Source organism: Wasmannia auropunctata, unplaced genomic scaffold (genome assembly GCF_000956235.1).
Source record: "Wasmannia auropunctata unplaced genomic scaffold, wasmannia.A_1.0 LD336101.1, whole genome shotgun sequence".
Lineage (NCBI taxonomy): Eukaryota > Metazoa > Arthropoda > Insecta > Hymenoptera > Formicidae > Wasmannia > Wasmannia auropunctata.
Window position 1 is genome coordinate 4,659,620 of NW_012026789.1, and position 17,572 is coordinate 4,677,191.

At 32.5% G+C, this 17,572-nt stretch overlaps 3 protein-coding genes across 12 annotated transcripts in view; 1 reads left to right on the top strand and 2 right to left on the bottom strand.

The window, feature by feature from the left end:
- Positions 1-6,072, bottom strand: part of LOC105460022 (ankyrin-2-like) — a 28,895-nt gene extending 22,823 nt beyond the window's left edge. For 3 of the 8 annotated variants that reach the window (XM_011706478.1, XM_011706471.1, XM_011706464.1), the window contains exons 1-7: positions 5,257-5,329; positions 4,961-4,989; positions 4,706-4,886; positions 1,328-1,429; positions 894-1,026; positions 653-816; positions 15-170 (exon numbers count right to left, since the gene is read on the bottom strand). In XM_011706478.1, the coding sequence (XP_011704780.1) occupies positions 15-170; positions 653-816; positions 894-1,026; positions 1,328-1,429; positions 4,706-4,886; positions 4,961-4,989; positions 5,257-5,325 (834 nt within the window). In that variant the 5' untranslated portion in view covers positions 5,326-5,329. Of the gene's footprint in view, positions 1-14; positions 171-652; positions 817-893; positions 1,027-1,327; positions 1,430-2,928; positions 3,132-4,705; positions 4,887-4,960; positions 4,990-5,256; positions 5,330-5,477; positions 5,524-5,962 lie in introns of those variants that run through there. The other 5 variants (XM_011706501.1, XM_011706494.1, XM_011706486.1 and 2 more) reach the window with 4 other exon arrangements.
- Positions 6,073-6,445: 373 nt separating this feature from the next.
- Positions 6,446-9,945, bottom strand: LOC105460079 (lysine-specific demethylase 8). Of its 2 annotated transcripts, XM_011706528.1 has the most exons (9): positions 9,643-9,944; positions 9,545-9,564; positions 8,732-8,865; positions 8,258-8,399; positions 7,976-8,159; positions 7,716-7,871; positions 7,376-7,593; positions 7,148-7,312; positions 6,446-7,032 (listed from the first exon to the last, which is right to left on the bottom strand). In XM_011706528.1, exons 3-9 carry the CDS (start codon positions 8,860-8,862, stop codon positions 6,775-6,777), a joined length of 1,254 nt encoding a protein of 417 aa, XP_011704830.1. In that variant the 5' UTR covers positions 8,863-8,865; positions 9,545-9,564; positions 9,643-9,944; the 3' UTR covers positions 6,446-6,774. The 2 variants fall into 2 exon arrangements, with proteins under 2 accessions (XP_011704830.1, XP_011704835.1); XM_011706533.1 differs by lacking the exon at positions 9,545-9,564 and having other exon boundaries at positions 9,792-9,945.
- Positions 9,946-10,923: 978 nt separating this feature from the next.
- LOC105460099 (peptidyl-prolyl cis-trans isomerase CYP95-like) lies at positions 10,924-16,960 on the top strand. 2 transcript variants are annotated; one of them, XM_011706549.1, is made up of 8 exons: positions 10,924-11,252; positions 11,595-11,837; positions 12,058-12,187; positions 12,306-14,250; positions 14,338-14,396; positions 14,510-14,578; positions 14,797-14,915; positions 15,744-16,960. In XM_011706549.1, the coding sequence occupies exons 1-8, from the start codon at positions 11,235-11,237 to the stop codon at positions 15,747-15,749; spliced, it is 2,589 nt and encodes an 862-aa protein (XP_011704851.1). In that variant the 5' UTR covers positions 10,924-11,234; the 3' UTR covers positions 15,750-16,960. The 2 variants fall into 2 exon arrangements, with proteins under 2 accessions (XP_011704851.1, XP_011704846.1); XM_011706544.1 differs by lacking the exon at positions 15,744-16,960 and having other exon boundaries at positions 14,797-15,324.
- The last annotated feature ends 612 nt before the right edge of the window (positions 16,961-17,572 follow it).

The following is a 17,572-nucleotide window of genomic DNA, read 5'->3' on the forward strand; positions in this document are numbered from 1 at the left end:
CGCTTTAAGCTTACTTGTAAAAGCAAGTCAGCGGCTTTGCAATCGTCTTTCTTCGCGGCGATATGCAGTGCTGGTAGTCTGACTTTGCCCTTCGAATCATTCTCTAGGAGTACGCTGACCACCTTATCGTGGCCTTGCTGCATCGCCACAGCAAGCGGTGTGAATCCATCCTGAAAAATGTCAAAATAATAATCTTAATTTTTTTAAATAAGAGAGTGTAAAACTCTAGTCCAAGATTATTAAACTAATTAAAAATATGAGTTTAAAAAAACATGATTTTTAAATAATTTTTGCTATATGTAATTTATATATATATACATATATATATATATATGTATATATATATATAAATTACATACAGCAAAAATTATTTAAAAATCATGTTTTTTTAAACTCATATTTTTAATCTAATAACAGCGAAGGAAATCTGGGCTGTTTTAAATTTTTGACGAACTGAAAGTTATATATATATATATATATATATATATAACTTTCAGTTCATCAAAAATTTAAAACAGCCCAGATTTCCTTCGCTGTTATTAGATAAATAAAAATGAAAGGGAATGATATATAATTGAAATTATTAAAAAGTTACAACAGCATGGAAATCTGCAATTAAGTAATCTAGTTCAAGAAAATAAACCAAGCTTACTTCAGTCGCGAGACTTTGATTCGCTCCATTGCCGAGCAGGAGCTTGACGACCTGATCGTGATTCTCTTGTGCAGCCATGTATAAAGGAGTGAATCCATTTTGCGACTGGATATTAACCGCGGCACCATATTGAATAAGAATATTAACTATTTCGGACTGACCAGCTGAAAATAAAGACCAAAATTATGTATAAAACTACAATTATGATAGCGCATATGCAATGGATGTTATCATTTTTTACCTAACGAAGCTATGTGTAACGCGGTATTTCCTTTCTTCGTTGCCGCATCCACTTTTGCGCCCCTTTTTAATAACTCGGTTACTATCTCAACGTGACCATCCTTCGAGGCTAAATGCAAGGCATTTAAACCATTCTAAAATAAAACATAAATTAATTTATTATAACTAAAAATATTTAAATCAAATTTAATTATTTTATTTGATTGAAAGTTAAATATGTGACAAAAAGTAAAATAAAATAAAAAAGTAAATTTAAATTCAAAAATAGGTAGTCTCTTGTTTTATAGTTACTTATATAAAAATTATTAATTAATTGTTAAACTTAATTGTATTATTTAAAATAATATTAGTATTATTTCAAATAATACTGAAATTCGATTACATAAAATTGAATAACTTCAATAAATAACTTGATATTTTGAGTTTAACGCTTACCGAGTTGGCTGTATTAATATCTAAATCGGTATCGAGAAATTCGACCACTTTCTCGAGGTTGCCGGACCGAGCAGCTCGAAGAAATGCTGTCGTGTCATCAGCCTAAAGAAAAATATTTTATTTTGTAATAAACGGCTGTAGAGGCGAAATATTTAGAAGTATGTAGAAAAGACAACATGGAAAATAGAAGGGCAACGATAAAGTATAATAAAAAAAAAGACAAAGATGCGTATGGTTATTTATATAGATATGATGTACAAGTAACCCAGTTTGTGACGGTGATGCAACCCTGTCCTTTTTCTTTTACCCTCGCATGTTTAACACTTCGTGCATATTGTTATTATCCTTCTTATTAATCAACGTTATGATATACTTAGTACTAATTTGCACTCCAAAGCAATGCAGATATTAAATTGCGTCGAATACTTACAAAAACCTATTCTTTTCCTGTAGACAGTTTTGAAACTTTTCGAGACCTACATACATCTAAAGAATAACAAAAGCTTAAAGAAATTTGAAGAAAGCCCATAAGATTAATAAATTTTGGATCCATTAATATTATGGAATGTAGAAATTATTATACGGAATGTAGAAAATAAAAGAAAATTTAATTATCGTTAATCTACGATTAAAGTTAATTATCTCGTGGTTTTCTGGTTTGTTTCCTCGAGGAACGAGAATTCTGCGTATTTCGCCCCTCTGTCTACGACCCCGCTGTGAATCATCACGTTAAGGAACCATGTCGGCCAGGTGGTCTGCCCCGCGTCAACGCTATTTGTGCGCGCGCGCGCGCGTGCTATGCTCCGTCACCCTGACCTTTGACCGGTAACTCCTGCCGGCTCCTACACTGCGTCTCGATACAGTGTACCAACGAATCGCGCTTTTACAGCTTTTTGATCGCGCGACAACTGCCGCTATCGCCGCATTCCTCTTTGGCATCGATGCGCGCCGTATTCGCCGGCTGTCGCGCCTGAATGCCCCATCCGGTCTATTTCGCGCATCGCCCTGATAGCCCACCCTCCTTTTGTATCCTTTCTGTTACCCCGAGAAAGCACTTTCGTGTCCATGCGATACCCCATTGCTAATAAAACCATAATTGGAAATTGGTATAATTTTTTGTATAATTTAACGAGTTCAAATTCTCATATGTCTTTTTTTGGCACGCGAGAATAATTTTTATGAAAACATAACATAGATATTATATATAAGACATATTTTCCCCTCTCTAAATACGACACTCAAACTTGTATACTCCACAAAAGTAATAATTTCGGATGTTTGTTCAGAATCTTAGAAACGCATTATTAATCTCCGGCCGGTTTTTGCGATTCTGATTTAACTGTACAGATATCATTTTTTGACGCTTATGAATTATATAGTATCGCAAGTTCTTGGAAAAACGCTGAATTTTGCAAGTGAGTCTAGAGCTAAAAAGGGGCTTGAAAATTCCACCGCTCTCATCGTCTTCTTCGATCGGTCATTTCGGAATGGACGAGAAAGAGGGTGCATGCACGAAAGAGAAAGAGAAAGAGAGATAGAGAAAGAGAGAGAATGCGAGTGCCGGCTCCGAACCGCTATACCGCTTCTGTTAGACACCGTACCTGACTAGTATTGTCGGTGACCATTGCGGCAAATTTGCTGGGCCAGGGAAAGCGCCTCCAGACTGCTCGGGGCCTGACGTCGACCGTACGCACGCACGCACGAGAGAGACGCTCGTCTCTCCTTTAACACCGACCGCGCACGTTACACCACCATTTGTGCACACGTCCCTCGGGGGTGCGCACGATAACGCCAGGAAGAGAGCGTTAGGCGGTAGGAGCCGCCCTGCGGGAAACACGCAACGGCGCAGAATCGAGCGACAACGATCTCGCATATAGAGGGAACACCACACGGGGGTGGCTTGCACCGGGGGGTGGTTGCCGGCTCACTCGCACCCTCCCCGAGAGGCACATGCGTCGTCCGTCTTCCCGTCGCCGGTCCCTCTCTCTCTCGCGCCCTTCTATAACTCCCGCATTGTTTCCGCTTTCTCTGTTACTCCGCATCGCTGCATTGTGCCACTCTCTGTTTTAGCAGTAAAAATTTCTTTTGCTTTTTACCTCCTTTTTTCTTTTTGTTGATACTTTTGGAACCTTGACAAATTGGCACTTTAAATTGCTTAATTCTAGAATGCATACATTGCGTTTTATGTAAGATGCACATTATATTTTATACGATTTTAAAAGATGGTATTTTTGGTTGTTACATTTTGTGTTAAAAATACGTATTTTTTTCTAATTAGATACATATATTTTTATAACATATATATATATATATATGTATATAACATAAAATACATTAAATAAAATTTTCATAAAAAAATAAAAATTTATCAAAGTTATTGTCCTAATTAAAATGGAGTCGTTTAATTTGTGTCTGCTTTGTGAAATAAATTGTTCAATCTTTCTTCGATAGAAATCGGGATAATCGATCGAATTTACCAATGTATTTTATTTTTTTGTATGCATTTTATTTTGAACACAATAAGCCTCCTCTCATCCCTCTTCACATTTCTCAATTTATCTTGTTGCACCCGACCTTTTCTCCTGATCTGATATATTCGCTATAGAACAGTTTATACAGAGACGTTATATAAAGGTGTTCGCTGTAGAATCACCATCAAGCTTGGATTACCGACGGGGAAGATGGAAAACGGAACTTCTGCGAAAGAAACCACATTGGCGCGCACCCTCTCGTGTGCAAGATATGAGGGGTTGCGGGAATTGCAAGTGATGCATTTCGTATTCGAGCCACCACGTGCAAACATTATCCATGCCCGGAGCTATCCTTCTTTCAGCCGGCGGAGGTAAAGACACCTAGCCGAATGTGCGCGAGATTGAACTGGGAGAGAATTGCTACTCAACGCAAAATACCTTCTTAAGCCACGATAGCTTGTGCTTGAAAAATTCGTAAAATTTTTAAAGAGAAAGTTACGAGACATGGAAGCTTGACACATGAGAAATATAGCCAAGCATTATAATAATTATAATATAAATGAAAGATAATCGAATAGTTATCATTTGAAATACATAAATATTATATTTACACGCATCATATGTAGTTATTTTAACTATTAGCTTTATTTAAATTTTCTTTTTAAATTTTCGTATATTTTTTAATCAATATATTAAACAATATTCTCTCTCTCTCTCTCTCTCTCTCTCTCTCTAAGATTTATTTGGTTATTAAATTAGAATATATCGATTTACTATTAAATTTCTTGACGACTTCAAAAAATAATTTTAGCATTATTTTGGTAAACGGTAACGTCAACGTCCTAAATCGTATCTCGACAGAAATAAGCAGCATGTCGTTGTACATTACGATCAATAAAATCTTTACCAGACGAGTTTGTGTGGCCGCAAGTAGGAAGAACAACGTTATGTATGTATGCGCGTCACCCTGTCGCATACATCCCTCGGTACAACCTTGCACTCGCGTGACTTCATCCAAGGCCGCGACCCCCCGACTCCAGCATGCTGCCACACTTCTCGTACCCTTAATTCTCTTGCGCACCAATCGGCTGTGAGATTTCACGGATACATATAGAGGTTCTGCCCTTATTACCGCGTCCAGCAATTTATTTTCTATACACACATTGTCGATAATAATTCTTGATCGAATTGCTGTCAATCACAGGATTCAAATTATTTTCACGTGGCGTACATGCTTGCGAGTACGGGAAGATATTATAAATTTTGAATTGTTATACATATATATGTATATATTATATATATATATACATATATATATATATATATATATATGTATTTATATAATAACAATACATATATAATAATAAATTTATTGCGGCATAATTTTGCTAAATTTACTTAATTTTGCTTGATTAAAAATTATCATTAATAATTTTAACAAATAAAAATTATCATTACTTCAGAAAAAAAAAAGAAATTAAAACGCAAAAGACACACGGAAGAGACACTTGTACATGAAATCCTCATTCTGAAAACTGCCAAGATGTGTTATATTTGATTTATGGAAAGCGAAGCACAAATAACTTTTCCTCTCGAGAAATAAGCAAGCATTGAAATCAAAGGATAATTAATATTAACGTTACGGCGGCGAAGATGTCGACATAGTATTTAACAATTACTTTTTCAAACACACATAAGTAACGTTTCCGGATACTCTGACAAATTATTTCTAAAAATAGTGTCGAGCTATCGCTTACTGGACAGTGTCCAATAATCGCCACGAGCGAACCTCGATAGCGAAATGTCAGCTGATTCGCGGTCGTCTGATATTTATTTACACTGTTACATCTGATATTAATTTTACATTGTTTAATCCTTTTTATTTTTCATATAAAAAGTTAATTTTATTATTTATCGATGCAGTTGTATAATGTTGTATTTGAACGTGTCTAAATATACATATTGCGAAGTATGTCAATCGATAAATCACCAAACATGTTTATTAAATTCAGCAACAGCGTTTAGGGATCTTGAAGCTATAAAGAATTGTTATATAAAACGCTTGATTTCAAGATCTTTCGCGTACACAAGAAATTTGAAAAAAAAAAATTGAAAATGGAAGATGTTGTAAAAGCAATCGATGTTAATTGACACGCGTCTTTACCTGAAGCCTAATGATCGGTGGGAATGCGTCTTCTTTCGTCATTACTAAATAGTAAACTGTATATTCTCTTTGACAAACTCTACGTACACGCGCGCTCTGTAAGCACCATGCTGAAGACGTAGACTGCCGGATATTAATAGAGTTCTATGTTATTTTTGTTAAACTCCTATGTCGTGCCTTTGTTAAGTAACCGCAAACTTTACGTTAATATTCAAAGCTGATAAATTAACAATCACGCGAATTTACAAATATAACGTTTATTTTATTTCATATGGATCGGAAGATATATATACGTATTTTTTTTACTTTATATATATATATATATATATATATATATATATTGTTGATTATTACTTAATATAAAATTAATAATTAATAATTTGTTGTTAATTCAATAATTTTTTATTCAAACGATAATTTATAAAATCAGCTGAAACGAATTTTTTTATGCACTTACGAAAAAATTATAATAAACTCATTGAATATGTGCATTACGTAAATTTTTATTTTTATGTAAGTAAAGAAAAATGAATTATTTGTATAGAAAGATAGATTTTCTTACATAATCTTAAATTATTGACGTCTTTTTTATTTAGAATTGTATAAATATTTTTAAATATTTTTCAATTGTCTATATTGTATTTGTAATAAAAAAATGTGTTCATATTTTGACTACGTATATATGAAGTCACTGTATCTATATATTATTTTCATCACAATATTATATATGTTGTAATAAGGAATAAATAATTGATAATAAAAAATCTAATTTATATGTTAATAAATTGTTACATATTTACATAAAATAAACATTAATCCCACCAGAAACTGATCGAAAAACTCGGAGTAAGGGCGGTTACATGATGCCACCATTTTGGTGGAATATATAACATTTCTCCGGGCTTTAAGTAAAACGTCATACCACTGGCCTGACGAAAATTTGGCCACTTTTCGTAATCTGGCCTTACAGGATCTACTTGGGCAGTATTGTTAAGTAACTTAGTATCATAAGGATACAAATTATTTGTCTCGGCTGGAGAATATAAAATAATTCTTTTGTAGCCGAATACCTAAAAAATAAAAAAAACGACACTAATTATAAATAATATGCAAGATATAATATAAATTAAAAAATGTTTAATCTTTTACTAGAGCAATTTCCACTATAAATCTATTTTTATATACCTGAGAAAGTAGATTATTTTTTGGATCAAAGTGCAAAGGCGACACTGTATTAGCCGGCCCAAACCAGGCATTTATATCAACTTCTGACAAATCCGCATCATTCTCCTCATTATCCGAAAAGCAGCAATACTCTGGCACTTCAAAATCTTCTTTCAATTCTGGTATCTGAGATTAATTTAAAAATTGCGTTTTTATAAAACAAATTTCGTCGAGTTAGCGAATTAGTACCTGTTCAAATAATTGATGTTGTGCTAAATAACCAACTTCGCTATTATTTGCAATAACGTGTTTTTGTAAAAATTCAGAAAAATTAATAAGATGCTGTGTCCAATCTTCTTCAGTATAACGGGATCCAATTTCAATTGGTACTGTCCGAGATCCTGCGATTTTATTCAAATAGTTAGGATTTTTCCATAATGTTAGTGCTTTCCAGTGATTCAAACACCCTAATGAAACGTATAAAATTAATATTTCATGTTTCCCTATATTTTAAAAGTAAGTATGACTGTTAGATGTTCATAATTAATAAATAAAATTCAGAACTTTGTCATAATACAAAATCGTTTACCTGTTAATACAGCCGGTAACTTTGGCATAAAAATTTTATTGTAAAATGTTTGCATCGAAGGTTGTTCAAAATGTCTATCCGGGCGATTAGAAATTAAATAATTGGTCTCCTCATGATTAATTGAAATATCTCCTATATTTATGGCATCAGATTTTTCTAATAAAATTTGTAAGATAAAATCGATTTTAATATAATTTTTTAATAATTTAATCAATTAATAACTTAGTATTACATTAAAATATTTTTATAGATATTCTTACCAGCACAACAGTTGTTTAACTTCGTGGCAACATTTGTCAATAAATTTGGCATACTGGGAAGAGGTGCGCCTAACAGAATGCCTCTATCAATTTGATTAATAATATTCTTTAATACTGTCTTTTTCTTCTCTTTATCAGCATGACTTTCAGCATTTATTTCGCACTGAAGTTCTAATAATACAGCCTAAATGCATCAAATGCAGTTTCAAATAAAATTTATATAAGTCAGATAAATAAAACAATATATAAATGTTAAATTATATATTAATAATTATTTTGTACCTTTATAATAACACATAGAGAATAACAGTATCTGTATTCTATTGGCACATCTTTCCAGCAGCCTGAATTCAATACCTCCCATGTACGATCTAAACAAGCTTCCACTCTTGTTACTGAAGCGCTTATCCATTTTTCTGAAGTTCTTACAGGAAAAACAAAACTTCCAATTGTATGTTGAACATTTTTATGAATATTATATATATCATGTTAGTTGAAATGACAAGCATCACATAAATAAATATAAACAATCTATAGAGTTATGAAATTTATACTTTTATAATTACATTATTACAGCTTATTATGCATGTAAATTGTAAATTTTTAAATGCATGCTTTTTTATATCGTCTATTAATTTGACAAATTTAAGATTACATTGAAACTTCAAAACAATTTGACAAGTTTTATGATAAGTATATATGATAATTTTATAAGTATATAAAACAATATTGCTCATAATTTTTTTAAATATTTACAATTGTTTGTCAGATGTTCGTAGCACATTGATTATGGATGTTAAGTGCAGTTTTATTTCAACAGGTATATTGTCCAATTCTTTCATTAACAATTCCCAGGGAACTGTTATTACAGGATCATTGTGAGTCATTTTCTGTAAATTATTTCACAAGGTATACCATTATTATTATAAAATATTACAAATAAGCAGTCTTTATAAAAAAATGCTTCTGCTATACATAGGTTTACTTAAGTATGCCCATTGCACAATAACATGATCAGCTAAATAATACAAGATCTTTCCCGTTAATGAGAAAGTTTTAACTCTACAGAAACTCTCTGCGAATATAATAACGTTTTCTGTAATGAATAGGACTTTGAACAAAAATGCTATAACACATAAAGGTATACAGGTGCCAGGACCATTGCACAAAATAAGTCCTGGATTTTCTCTCCACAAGACTGGAAGACAGTTTAGTGTGGCAAATACAGTGGTCCAAATTGACGTAAAGTACGACTGTCGAACTTCCCGACTTCTAAAAATCTCTACGATTTTGTAATCTTTATTGCCATCCTCCAGATCTCTAACTTTTTCTGCACTAAGCTTATCTGTCTTAGCATAAATGTACACTCTAGGCGAGTAATTCTTAATGTTCAAGTGTTTAACGATTCGCAGCATTTCGGCCGTGTGTCCACCGGATCCTAATATTATCATTGTTTTAATTGGACAAGACCTTTCTCTGGGCTTATTGCTTTTAACAAATATCAAATAACATGCTCTTGCAAGTATCAATAAACAGGCAAGTGCGAAGAAGATGGCACATTTAACATACATCTTCTCGTTCGTTGTTATCTGAAAAAATATTATAAAATTAAATATGTGTTACAGATGTACAAAGGATTAAATTACATTGATAATAATAATTCTCACCAATTCCACACTAAGAATTTTATGTCAGCTCATCATTGGAAAAAGGTAATAGACAGGTTAGGTTTGTAGACAATAGATTTGTATAAAGATTTGTTTAAAAAGTAAATGAATTTTTTTACGTTTGTATTTTTTTGTACTTTTTGTATTACCTAAGATTAAAGCAATACTAGATGTTAAAACTTAATAATTTAAGAACGAAGTTCCCCGTAAATCCATTGACGAGATACTATTAAAGATCGTTGACCTAACCTAAAAAATTTCCATAACTGTCGGTATCTGAGAACCCGAATATGTGATTGAACAAGATTGGCTATTATCGACTATTGATAATAGTAACATAATCTTGTTGCAAATATTATTTAAACAATATTACACGATATTAATTAAATATATAATACAATTCATATGCTACCTGTCAAGTCATAAATATACGAAAATATATGATACATATTTTTAACACACGTAATAGATAGAATAATAATAATAATAATTAAGTCATAAAATTGTTATATTATAAGTTACCGACGAGATACTATTTAAAGACCGACACTCTTACTGAAGTTAGCTGTTTAGTAATTGCTAAAATAGCAATTAGCCAATGATATAATATTAATTTTATGATTTATTATTAGATTAATGTTTTTTAGACATGTACATTGTATTTCATCTGTATTATATCTTGCTAATAGTTAATTTTATTTAAAATTGCATTTTTATAGTTACCATCCGCGTTTGATTATTCAGAAAGATGGTAAAACAGTTGAAAAAATATATAATTTTGCGGCAATATATATGATATTGCAGCATTATAAGTATTCATACTTATTAATAAAAGCATTTATATAATAATAATTATATAAAAATTATGATTTTAATAATGGTATTATTCAAATAAATCGCAAATTTATGTTAAAAATCGATAACATCGACACTCTGCAATTACCTCCGGGCCCTTTGGCCCGCATGAAAAAAGTTAACAATTTAATAGATTTTAGCAGTCTTACAAATTTTTATAAAATACTTTAATCTCTCTCTCTCTCTCTCCTCCTCTTCTCTCTACTTGTTAATGTTAATATAATTAATACTTATATTAATATAATTTTTATTAATACTAATATGTATATATAATTTATATTATTATTATTATAACGCACCGATGAACTGCACCGACGAGATAGTATATTCCGTCGATGATAATAATAATTACTTACGGTCGGTAAAATGATCAAATAAATCTAAATGCCGCGTCTTGTATGCGAACTCTTCGATCGAGTTTCCTATCGAAATGCATCTTCACAGTTCATGTCCTACAAGCCATTCGTATCCCGTATGTCCACACACGCCATTTTTATTTATATATGTATGGAGTAGCGGAGCGGATTTTGTGCGACAGAATTCCCGTAATATTCGCGAGTTGGCTGAGAGATGTGTCGCCTCGCAATATGTGTGTGACGCGAGCCATCGGTGCATGCAACGCGCGGCATTTTCGCGAACATTTGGCGCGTGAACTGTGGGCTATTCACGCGAGCGCTTGACCGCAGTGATCTCGCCGTGATCCCTGCAACGTTCTTCCCAGCACTCTTCTCGATAAAATGGACCATCGCCAAAAGGTAAGCCGCACCTATCGACAGACCGCACCAAAACCGACTCGAAAATGCCTAACAAACGCGTGAGGAGGAACGATATTCTCCTTATTCGCCGTAACTTCGGAGAAAATGGGAGCACTTGGACGAAACCTCGACAGAAGACCTATGTCTCGAATCAAAAAAGAGAAATTTATTCGATAGCGAGATTGCAATGATTATTCGCGTATTTTGCGATAACCTGTCTATCCGCGCGCGCGCGCGCTTCTCGTGCAGCTGTCAAAGCTGCAAAAATCTAATGTCATTTTGCATCGTCTCTACTTTTCCGTTGTGAAATTTTAAATTTCGTCCATCATTTTACTTCACCAGATGGTTGTGGTTCCTCAACAATCAAAGATTAAAGTTGAGGACGACGACGACGAGGATGTGGAAGCACTGAGATTAGCTGCGCTTAAGTCGCTCCGAACGAAAGATGCCACGCATAGAAGATCGGCGCTATCGCAGAAAGTATTACCGCAAATAACGCAATCATCACGTTTCTCATATAAAAATCAACGGCCTACGAAAAAGAATTACTATAATCAGAACAGGGTGCAACAGAGGCAGAATGGCGTAAGCTTTTAATTTACATATATTATTTATAATTAATCACAATAGTAATTTTACATGTGAATAATAAGAGCTATCGTGTTGTACAATATGTTGAAATTTGTTGGAATAAATGTTCTAAGGAGCTTTCAAAATGTTGTATATAAAGTTTCTATGGTAATCTGTAAGTTCTTATTTCTAATTCAATATCTTCAGTTTGTACATCTGTATTTTATATTTGCAGAATGTGTATTATCAGAGCCCTCGTAATCCGAACTTGATAGCGATAGTTCCTGTAGATGAACCTTCTCCACTTCAACAATTAGCTTGTCCCATAGAAAAGACTGAGCCATGTGTAGAATCGCGTCCTCAAGGTAAACTTTATATTTTTATACAGAACGAATATATATTGAATGTATCAACACAATAATGTTGACAAGTATGTTTTTTTTTTTAAGAATAAAATAATTGTGTGATTGTATGTAATTTCAGAAGTATCAAAATTCCATCGTTTTAAAGATAGCGGGAGCGCATCTGAGGATGAAGATGTAAAGGAGCAAAAGAGCATTGTGACCTCTATAAAGACAGAAGTTATACCAAAAGAGGAATCCGTTGAGTTTTCAGTAAAGGTAGAAAATCAGGAGGGAACCGCAGAGAATCTGGAGAAGAATGGTGATAAGGAAGAAGAAGAATGTAATGATGATGACGACGATGTACTCTTAATGGCTGATCTCGAGGAAGAAGATAGTTTAGAACGTTTAATGGACGAGATGGAGAGAGAAATGAATGATGAAAATAAGGTATCCGAAAAAAGAGACAAAAAATTGCAGAAAGGCGAAGCCAAAAGTACGGCGAAGGGTGATGAAGGAAGTAAAAACTTAGATCAGAAAACGAAATCGGATGACAACTACGGTAAGAAGGAACGGAATAACGTTATTACCTCATCTCTGACTACAATTGTCAAGAACGACAGAAGATCGGTCTCTCCACACGTAACGAACCGAGTTAGCCAAAAGCGCAGATCGTTATCCCCGAGATCACGATCACGGAAGAAATCGCCAAGAAGATCTCCCAGAAGATCTCCAGTCAGACAATTGAAAAAGTCTCCGAGAGAGACATCGACGAGGTATAGGATATCGCCTCCATTGTCACGATATTCCCCTAGATCTAGATCACCCAGACTCTCACCACGCAGATCTCCAAACAGAGTATCTATAAAAAGATCACCGCTCAGAAAATTATCGCCGAGAGCCAGATCGCCTAAACTTTCGTCGCGATCCAGATCGCCTCGGCCACACAGATCGAGGTCACCGAGACGATCAAAGACTCCAAGACCACGTTCACCGATAGTATCACGCTCCAGAACGCCACGATTATCGAGATCGAGATCGCCAAGGTATTCACCACCACTTAGATCTCCTAGATCCAAATCGCCTAGATTGTCACCGAGAAGAGTGTCACCACGTCGATTACGATCCAGATCTAGGTCACCCGGGTTATCTTCTCCTCGAAGAGAATCGTCCCGCTTGAGATCACCTCGACTTTCGCCACGCAGATCACCGTGGTCGTCTCCAAGACATTCGCCCCGTCTTTCGCCACGACGGAAGCGATCCCCGAAGTGGTCACCGAAGGAATTACCCAGAAAGCACGGTCCACGTTCCATTACACCAGATAATCGAGATGGATATATAAGAGAATCATCTCCAATTTTTAAAAATACAGCAACGTTAGAATTGTCCAAGACAAAAGCAAAGCAGAAAGATGAGGCATATGAAAAACCAACAACGATGGCGGAAATAGCGAAGGAATCTGTCGATACGATTAGCGATCCTGTACTAGAGGCAAGGAGAAAGAAATTTGAGTCTATACGGCCTATCGATCCTGTAAATGCCAATAAAAAGATTAAATTATCAAAAAAACACACCACGAATACGAAAGTGGAACCTTCAGAAGAAACGGAAATTCAATTGAGTGGTGCAAGGAGACCAAATAAAACTGTGGAGGAGTACGATATTCAGGAGATGGATTTATGTTTGGAAGTAGATTACGAACTTGAAGAGTGTGAAGAAGCAATGGAAAATACATCGCCAAGCGCTTTTACAAGTACTCTAAACACGTGTTTGGAAGCAGAGCAACCAAAAACGGAGAAAGAAAAATCCAAGAAAAAGAAGAAGCGTGATAAGGAATTATATCAAGTCGGGAAATTAAAGAACGAATTGCCGCTTTCCGAACGTATTGGAAAGGATAAGAAGTGTAAAAAGCGTAAAGATATAATCTCCGAACAAGATATGGATGCTATATTTGAAGATATAACTGTAGACGATGAAGGAGACTTACGAGCAGAACTTAGCAGAAGACGTGCAGAAAGATTGAACAGAACAGTACCGATTCAGTCCGCTAGATTGGTGCAGTCAGCTTTTAAATGTGTTGTTAACGAGTAAGTAACAAAATCTTACAACAAAATATTACATACACTTATTTTCTTTTATCAGTGTTACTTATTTTGCTTTATGTTTCTTTGCAGAGCTGTAAAGAATAATGCGAAAGCCAATCAGAGGCATATCATTAATACTGATGAAAAATGTAAGTATTAATAAATACATGTACTTAGCATTGGTTTTATATTTTAGTTAACTCTTTTTCTTTTTTTTTTACGCTCAAATTGCTTCTAATAATAAATGTTTCTCTTTCTATAGCTAATCAAAAGGAAGTTAGGCGAGTTACTGTGCTACACAGATCCTTAACTGAATTACATGATTCTGAAGGTAATTATATACTTTTTAGATATATTAAATATTAGTATTTATTAAGTTATTATAAATTTTGACTTACTATTAATTATCTGAAATATCTTGTTGAGACGATTATTAGCTTATTATTTTTTCTATACATACATAAAGAGAATATATTTATGAGAAAAATTAAAATTAATATAAAATTTTTTACAAAATGTTATGTTCTTATTTTTTATTTTTTATTACAGACGAAAGTACTTTTGACTCAAAGGTACCTGTGCGTCTCAGATTGGGACACAATAAGCAAGTGCAAGAATCCAGAGAATCCAAGGTTACTCGAAAAGCAACCAAAAGACAGGGTCGTAAGGTAAAGCACAAAAATCATTTGTCTCTAAAAGATCCTGAATATATTTTGTAGTGTAAATTATGGCTTTATATCTCCACTCTAGATTTATAAGTAGTGTGATATTTTGTGATACTACCAAGCTAAGTATATGAACAAATACATCTTGAAGTATTGTTCATATTTTCATTGATCATAATTGAATGATGGTAGATTTAAAGATATCAAATATTACATATAAATGAAATCTTCAAATTATTACGCTTTATAATTTATTATAATTTTATGAATTAGAACGATGCAATCTGATGTAATTTGAATAATAATTAACTGTTATAATTGAATAACTAGTACTAATGAATTGAATTAATAAATAGAATTTTTTAATATGCTCACTAATAAAAAAAAATCACATTTTAATAGAGAATATTAATAAAAACAATTACATTTGAATAGAGAATACTTTTTATTCATAACGGACAATATTTTTTCATTAAAAACTATTATGAGTGGTATATTATCACAAAAAATTTATCTTAATGTAGATAATCTAATTGTTATCTACATAAATTATCTACAGAACAATATTACGTGCCTTTTAATAATAATCAGAAGATAATATAATTACCGTGAGATAATTTGCATTTTGATGATTGAATTTTATTAAGGAAATGAAAAGCATGTTTTCATGAAGTAGATATAGATTTTGGTAACAAAAAATTAAATAGATATTAAAAAAAAGCAGCTGTGTAGAATTTTTTTCCAAAAAATGGTTTATGTTTCGTCGCGTAATTCTAAACTCAGAGAGTAGAGCGTTCAGTAGAAAATAAAGATGATCTGTTTTTTGTTTAGGAATAAAATAAATACGCGTTCATCCGATTGCATATTTATATGAAGAGAGAAATGCGGTTCAGCTTACCGCTCATTATGTTGTCGGCACATAGGAAGATGCGCGGATTAATGGCTACGTTATCTCATTTGAAACTTATAACATATGAAGCATCTCCTTTTTTCTTTACAAGTATAAAATAATATAATAACATTAATATATACTTGAGAATCCAAATTTTGATATTTTACGATTTAGATGTACGCGATTATTTATCATTATACATTGCTTAGGAAAAGTTGATTACGTGTGATTATATTAAATCATTTGTTGTGTTGAAGAATGTGTACATAATTTACTTTGGTCGCACACTTAATAAACAAAAATCATTAATAATCCCAAAGCTACCTTTTAAAAAACCTAAGCATATTTTATATGGAAATAGTAATATATATAGGTATATTTTAAATGTATATAGTGCTTAATACCGATTAAATTTTATTAATAAGAATGTGTAGTATAGCTGTAAATTCGATTATCGGTATTGCGGCACCAAATATCTTGTACAAAATAATCGTATAAACAAATGCAACTTGTTAAAATTTATTTGCTACGCGACGTATTTTTAATGAGAGCAAACTTGTAAATGTTAAGAGATTTGGATCTATGGTGTTTTATAAATCGATATTACACTTTGCTGTGTACATGTGCCCGTGTATTGCAATTAAGAATTTCTTTGCGGTAGTATATTTTTATTAAATTAACGAATAAAATAATCGTTTTTTTTTTTAAATATCTATTTTGTGCTAGAATATACTGCATTTACATGAATGTAGTGTATTATTGTTCAAAATTGTTTAAAAATTGTGTACACTAATTTTATATGTTTGGCGGCAGATTACTGTAAATATTATTGTTATATATTTTTTATTGTATCTTCTGAGGAAGATACAATTATATATTCTCTACTTAATGTATTTTACATAACTGTATTTAATGGCCGCAGAATTATACGGATTGCTTTTAATTATATTTCCATATTAATAATTAGGACATAATATGCATTACTACAATATATGTATAGCCAATATGCGTGAACCTTTTTGGGTTATTGTGCAGCTATGTACATAAACTCAGTCTACGTCGGAAATGATGTTCGTATAACAAGTTGAATACCTCATAGTATCTATGAAGGTGTAAATGCTGCTTTTACGTCAATAAAAAAATAATATCACATTTATAAAATTTTTTTTCTAAAAATGTTTCTATGAATATGATCGATAAGAAACTTTGAATATTATAGTTTTCGATAACATGTGTATATATTTAAATATATATACATATATGTATACATTTTATATACATATATATATATAATGTATATACAATAATATATTTATATATACATATATAATGAATATGCATATACATATATATGTATATAAAAGTGATAATATAGATAGCTATATGCGTGTCTTTATTTATATTTAATTAAAAAGATGTAAACGTTTTTTTTTAATACGCTTAAATAGTGAACGCGTTTGTGCTATATATGTGCCGGCCAAATCGAATTTTTTTTATTATGCCATTATATTTACACATCGTACATGTGTAAATCTGTGACACTCAACTCTGAGAGTTGTATAACATCTTTATAGGTAGACCTATAACGAAAGACTGAAACGGAATTATAAGCCTTAAAACAGTGCATAAATGTGATACTTAGAGGGATTTTTACACTCCCTTATGCGCGTTTTAATTATCTGAGAATAACACAGATAGTTATGTGTAATATATCTTTAATATTTAAAGAACAGATTCAATAATGATACTATACTCACGATAATCTTAT